This window comes from Cryptomeria japonica, chromosome 1, assembly GCF_030272615.1.
Source record: "Cryptomeria japonica chromosome 1, Sugi_1.0, whole genome shotgun sequence".
In the NCBI taxonomy this organism is placed as follows: Eukaryota; Viridiplantae; Streptophyta; class Pinopsida; order Cupressales; family Cupressaceae; genus Cryptomeria; species Cryptomeria japonica.
Window position 1 is genome coordinate 124,745,331 of NC_081405.1, and position 7,490 is coordinate 124,752,820.

At 33.4% G+C, this 7,490-nt stretch overlaps 1 protein-coding gene across 1 annotated transcript; it reads right to left on the reverse strand.

The window, feature by feature from the left end:
- Positions 1-218: 218 nt before the first annotated feature.
- Positions 219-2,663, reverse strand: LOC131026688 (U-box domain-containing protein 41). The gene has a single exon (XM_057956617.2). The coding sequence runs from the start codon at positions 2,402-2,404 to the stop codon at positions 605-607; it is 1,800 nt and encodes a 599-aa protein (XP_057812600.2). The 5' UTR covers positions 2,405-2,663; the 3' UTR covers positions 219-604.
- Between the last annotated feature and the right edge of the window lie 4,827 nt (positions 2,664-7,490).

Here is a 7,490-nt window from a genome sequence, read left to right on the forward strand (position 1 = left end):
TCTCACGGTTCCCCCTCATCATATATGTTTATAATTTACACATTTCAGGTCATATAAGAGAACCTAATTGATTTAAAATAGAAAAAAATAATATGTCATTAATGGAGCATTAGCCTTTTCAGAGCATTACTGACAAAATTTTAGCCATGTGGCAGTGTCCGCCTATACACACCACACTTTCCTAAAGTTCACCATGATATCAGATTTTATACAATATGTAATACAAAGGTAATACCCCATCAATTTTTAAATGATCATGAGAATGATCAGGAAAATTCCATCTTCCTATTAATGTACAAGAAATTTCTGTTCACCCACTAAGAAGCTCAATCTGTGATAGACAACATTAAATATTCTACATAACGAAATGGTAAACATCAACCGCAAAAAGCTGCTGAATCATTTCATCAGAACATGTGAAAAAAAAGATACCTAATATAAAAGTTACCGAACTTCCTGTGCAACACACTCGTAACTGAACTTTTAAATATCAGAAGTTCAATGTTTACACTCGCCTGAGATATGGATGTTACACTGACTGCATATGTGAATACATAATGCAATACTTCCTGCAGAACACACTTGTAACCTAGCCAAAGAAACATCAGAATTCTGTGGAATTGGGTCCCGACCAAACAGCCCGTCCCAATCTTCTTGTGCTATGCCGAGGCAATATAGAGTCTGGATATTCCTCCTCGCTTGAGGTAACTTCTTTCATCATGCTTAGTAGAACAGAAGCTTTTTCTTTGGCTCTGGCATTACCATTCTCAGAAAGCCAAACAAGCGGTTCCATAACACCTGCTTGAATTGCCAATGAAACAAAACGTATATTGTTCTGAGAAAGCAGCAATAAGACTGCAACTGTTTGCTCTTGGATTTCCTGGCTAGCTGCTCTAGTCTTATTCTTTTGATGTTTGGCAAGAATGCCCACTAGCTTAGCAATGCCACTGAGATCCATTAATGCCTTACGTCCTTCTGCAATTGCTGCAATATTACAAAGGATCATCAGAGCTTTACTACTGATCCTGGATGTCTCATCTTGAGCAAGACCCATTAATATTGGAACTGCACCCACCTTCACCAGCTTGCTTTTATTGCCTTGAGGAAAGGACAAGTGGTACAGAGCCATTGCAGCATCCTGCTTTGCTTTATCCTCACCAGCTCTTAGAATGTGAATCAAAGGAGGAATAGCACCCAGAATACCAATAGCAATCTTGTTCTCATCACTTAAGGCAAGGCTAAAAATGCACCCAGCAGCATGCTCCTGTGCTTCGGGATGACCTGCTTTCAGAACATCAATCAGATACGGAATTGCCCCTGCCCTTACTATACCAACCTTGTTCTCCTTCTCTAATGAAAGATTGACCAATGCAGCAACAGCATTTATCTGAACTTCCGGGTATCTGGAGGTACATAGGGGCAAAAGTGCAGACAGCAACTTGGGGTGACAAAGAGCAATCCTGCTCTCAGAACTAGTCCTAGTCTGTTTTCTTAGATCAGTCACTGCCCCCTCTTGCTCCAAGGCATGAGATTGGCTTAGTGTCGCCACAAGGTCCGAAACAACATGAGGACATGAATACTGGAGGTCATCCACCTCATCTTTTTTCTGGGCTTCAGATGAATAACTAGAGGGCTTGGTGGCCAAAGGCGGCGGCGGGGATATATATCCAGAGGAAGATGAAGACGATTCTGTATCCGCCCCCCTGATCCCCATCATTCCTACCTGAGTAGCAGAATGATAATGCCTCCCCAAATTAGGAACTGGATCTAACTTCCGAAGGTCGTCTGAAAATGTTCTAGACCTGTTTCTTTCGGTAGGCACAGTTGAATTCTCTAGATAATCACTATTTATGCCTTGTAATGTTTCAGCCTTGTCTATTTCAGTGGGTGTGGATGACTTTTCCAAAGAAACATTTCTCATGGATTGTTGCAGCATATCAGCATCTAATCTACTCGTGGGCCTCTGAAAATCGCTGTGACCAAGTGCCCTAAATTGAGAAACTTCATTAAAATCACGAGTTTTTTGAGGTTCAGAAGAGTACCCGTTTCCTGAATTGAGGTATTTGGCCTGATTTATGAGCTTGAGGACCAAATTATTTGCCGCCTCTGGATCAGGCGAAGTAGGGTTGGGAAAACCGGCAGCTTGGCACCAATGGATTATGGCAGTTCTGAGTGCCACGTTGGCAATGACAGTGGAATTGTGGAGGTCTATGCCTGTGACATGGCAATAGCGTTGCCCCAGTTTCATCCATGCCTCTATGCATCTTCTTTCGTAGCTTTGTCCGGAGCATACTATGACAGGATCTGCCATAGGTAACCTGGATATGGGGCAAATGAATTCCTTCGGCCATTCTGTGTTTCTTGAATGCTTGAACAAAGAAAAACGTCTTCTTTCCGAGCTCATTGGATTGAGCTGAAAAAACTGTTGCTGTTGCCAATGATTATCAGAACCGCCCAGTAATTATTGGTCTTGATGTCAGAGCTGCCCACTAATGTTCTTGATTCTTATTCTTGGACCTTCTTCCATTATTCTGATGAAAAAAGAAATGGGTATTCGGGAACATATTTTCTTTTTCTTTTTGGAATCACGAGTCCATGCTTTTATTTTGCTCCAGGAGAAACCAGGTGGGTAGAAATGACTGTTTCTCAGGCAATTGATTTCATTTTGATTAAACATTTATTCCACGTTAAGACTAAGTAATTAGTCTTAGTCTTTGCGACTGGTCTTCGTTTAAATGTCAACGGCTGTGCCTAACGTATTGCATTGTCAGCAGATGATTCTATGGAAGGGCTTCCTAAAATATTTCAGGATTGGGGAAAATATTGGGGAAATTTAAAGTAATAGGTTGCTAGCTGGCTAAATTTCTAGTTCTCAAATTTATGGTTTCATAAATTTTTAAAATAATAGTTAAATTTAATTTTTTTTTTTAAATTTATTATTTTATTTTTTCATCGTTGTGGTGAAAGTTTAATTTTTTTAGATAAATTATTTTAAAATTTAGTGGTGGAAATATAGTTTAACATCAAGATTTGTTAAATTGATAAGAAAATATTTCGGCCCCACTTCAAACATTCTTTTTTCAAATCTTAGTGCGACCAAAGTCTTTTAGTTTGGCTTTCTCAGATCCCTTGATCCCAAGCTCCCTGTCGTCACTAGTGGTGGGAGTGATTTTGCTCAGTCATGTGGAGGTTTTGCCTTTGGGTGAGATTCTAGGGGGCGAGCCCAGATTCTGGTGGTGGTAGTGGATGACCAACTTTTGATGGTGATGGTGGTTGGTCTGATTCTTCAAAAGGCTTTCCTAGACCGGCTCTAGCTATTTCGCCCACTTGAGATAATAAAGATAGAGGAAGGTGAAGTTGTTATTAACAAGGGGTGGTCGCTTCTTGACATCACTCCAAATCCTGTTGATGTATGGGGAAAACCAGATGACTAGGATTCCCCTCCATTGCCCTTTTGGATTGCTCTCACCACTTAAACGGCTTTTTTTTTTATGTTTCTCTGTTATCCCAATGCTGCCCTTATGACTTGAATAATTAAAATATTTGAATCATGTAATTTTTAAGATATCCACAAACATTTTTTAGATACAATAAATATGAAATGAAACATTCATATCCATGAAAAAATAATTCTTATAGACCATTATTCATAAAATATAAATCAATGAAATTGATTTAAAATAATTAAATCTCAATAAAACTACATGTTATTAAATAAAAATTTACTTAAATATTAAATTTACAATCACCTCATTTTGACCTAGACACTTACTTAAACTTCAATTAACAATGTCCCCAATTAAATATGAGTGTGGTTCTTACATGACAATGTAATGTTCAATATCATAAATAAAAAAATTAAAAATTAAAAGATATGATAATTTAATAGAAATTTGTAAAGATATTATAACTTAGTTATTCTCGAATATATATGATAATTTTAATAGAAATTTGTAAAGATATTATAACTTAGTTATTCTCGAGTATATCTTTATTAAACTCCAATATCATTGTGAATCATCAATTATACTCTTTTATGATATGTCATGGAGCTTCCCCTTTTGAAAGTTGTCATAGAATAATTTATATTATCATTAAGAGAGAAGAATATTGTGAAGAAATACAATGTTTCCTTGGACTTAGTCTATGTTAATCCAAGTATAATTAATTTTGATTATTTTATAATTGAAAATTAAGTTGATAAGTTTGGTAATTAAAATTTGTTAAGATGTAAATAAAATATAAATGTATTTAGTTTTATAATTGATGGGTGTAAATGAAGATCTAGATTTGATAAGTATCAAAATTAAGAATAGTAGATGACGTTAATTTTATGAAATCTAAGTTTTCTATTGAATTAGAATAGGGACAAATCTAATTGTTAAGGATGAATATGTGATCATGAATTTGTCTTGTTCTCACAAACTTGTCCTTTGTAATTTCCAAGCTTTGGTTCTTCTATTTGTCTAACCACTCTTGATTTCTTCTATGTTTCTTGGTAGTATGTAAAAATCATGTACATGATTGTCCTTGCATTCCATGGAGCTTTTGCCTACATCAATCCCTAAAAATTGAACAATTAAATACAACAATCTTTAATCATGTAAATGCTTCTAGAATAATTGTACAAAACTAAATTCATTAAAGTGCACTGATTAAAATATGCAATTTAACTCTCAAGTTGTCGATTGATTAGAATGAATGCACTAAATGTCTTTAAATACAAGGATATAACAATATACCATATAATTATAGGCAATACAGGGCAAATGACCCAACTTTTATATAAAACCACATAATTTGTCAATATAAACATACTTTGAAGAACTCCCCACAAAATAGGTGGTGGGTCCCAAGATTGCTATTCTCACTTCTAGAGGAATAAATCAACAAAATTTATTATGAAGGGGGTTGATCAACTCCAATAAAATTTATTTATAATTTATTTTTCTAGCTTTGTTCAATATGAAAAATCTCCAATAAAATGTAAGTGAGTTAAGGTCAATTGTTGAGAATGGATAGTCTCTCATTCACTTTAGGTTCAACTAAATCCAAGAGGGTGTTCTAGATGTATTTTTTATATGGTTGATCACAACTAAAGGTAAACAAACTAAATTTTCTACAATAGTATATCCAATGTATGTTCAACCCCAAAGGTTGTCACTAGACCAAATACTTATTGCACATAAAATTTATATTAAGTTGATGAGAGCATCAATGCACAAATACAATATGAAGGTATACAGAACATGGTCCCTTAGGATAAGAAATATTATGGCTTGCTATAGATGTTTTTTTATTTTGTGTATGGTTGATCATAAACATCTTGGATTTGTGCTTTATCTAATGGGTTACAAGATTATAGTTTACCAAGAGAAATAACAAATTGAAATCACAATATACTAGTTATGCATATACATACACTAGAGATATGATATCAAACAAATAAATATAATTATTTTAATCTCTCTCCAAACTCTAGAAATTCATATGCAAAAATATTATGATATTGATCAAGTCTTATTATAATCTTACCAATAAATGTGGCAAGAGGAAATAATTTATTCTAGAATACATGTCACAACATGTCACATAGAAGTTCCCTTAAAGACATACAAATGGCCAAAGATGGTGACAAGCATGGGAAGCATAAGGAACTATTCAAGTTCTGAAGATTGAATTATGGGGCCAACTCTTTGGCTAACCCCCTTTTGTCTTCTTTTTCATGTTTTTTGTAGTTCTCGTTTATGGTCTATGTTATTCAACTAGTTATATACCCTTACAACTATTTTTAAGACTCTTATGTGTTGTTAATGACATTTTGAACTAGTTAAATTACCTTCGAGTTATTTTGTTTTAGGGTCAACACCCTTGTTATGTTGCTTTAAATATCAAAAGCATTAGACCAATACAAGCTCCTTACAAGCAAACACATTAGAAATCAACTATGGAAGAACAAGAGTCACAACTTAGAAATCCTCTTTTATATAGAAACCACCTCCTATGAAAGACCAAGAGTCACAACTTATAATTCCACTTTAGATGTCCTAATGAGATACCGAACTTGGGTCCCCATAATGAGAAACCAACATTTTAACCAATTAAAGTCAACCATTTGAACATATTTATTTTATTACTATTTTGGTGATCATGTTTATAGGAAATCCACCTCAAATTATGTCTTCAAAATAATAGGTGCATGTGTTATTGCACGGATGAAGTATTACTTAAATAAGCAACCTTCTACAACTCTTTAATCAAAAGGCTAAATCCAAAAGTAGCACCAAAGAAGAAACATCGCTTATAAGATAATAGAAGAATTTCGTTATGGGTATTATTAAAAGTAACAATTCATCATATGATAACTAGATCTATTTTACTCTTACCAAAGACTTATTTTTTAAAAAAAAGAAAAGAGAATTTTGAAGACCATGTACACTTCACTCAAGAGAAACTTTTTTATCAAGAAAAATCTCTCTCTAGAATTTTATTCATCTAAATATCATGCAAAATGTATACTATGATCAAGAAAAACTAAGTTAGAATTCCAAAAAAAACATATACCAAACCTTTAAGTAATACCAAATTCTTTGAATTTAGATCAGTGTTTGGTCTTAAGGGGTTTCTATTAAGGGAGAGTGCATGTCAATGATACCTCCTATTGTCTTTATCCTTATATATAAGACCTATGCATATGTCCTCCATACATATTATAAATTATTCTCTATATATGTATTCCACTTTTTAAAGTATTACATTATATAAGACTTGTGATCAATATGTAATAAACTCGAGGGAGGTTAGTTTGAGGAGCTTTGGGCTTCTTAAAAAAATTTATAAGACCCCATTAAAACAATTATTATTTAAATTAAATTGAGAATATAAGTTATGACAAGATGAATTTCATGTATTAAGAAATGCATGTTTATTCTTTTAACATATATTTGTGTCCTTATTATTTATTTATCACAATGAAAGAAGATTAATGTCACTAAGGTACTTCATTTCTTTTTTGTTAAAAATTGATAGGTGATGTCCCATATTAACATTAATGGGTAGTGTTAGAATGTTATGTTATTAGGAGTCATACTCTGATAACATTTATATATTGTTCTAGTATATGACTATGAAACCTTCACATTTTGTGTGCTTTATAAAGCATGTATCATTTAGATTATTAATTGTTTATAAATGGTAGTTTTCAATAGTTGTGACTAATACCCTTCGAGGTATTTTCTCATCCCTTCTATATTTAAGCAGGTTCTCTCTCATTGAGTGGTAATGAAATTTAGAGATTGATAGTGAATTTTATCACTATGCACAAGAGGTATTGTTATCATGTGAGAGTGAGGATATCTGATATCCCAAAGTGATGATTTATAATGTTTTTTACATATAATTATTTTTGGCAGTATATAATGTGTAATATATTGAATATGTGCATCTTGTATTTATCCTTTTATTTATCTTATATATTTTTTATGATGATT

Coding starts and splice junctions, on each gene's coding strand:
- LOC131026688 (XM_057956617.2), bottom strand. CDS start 2,404: ATGAGCTCGGAAAGAAGACGTTTTTCTTTGTTCAAGCATTCAAGAAAC.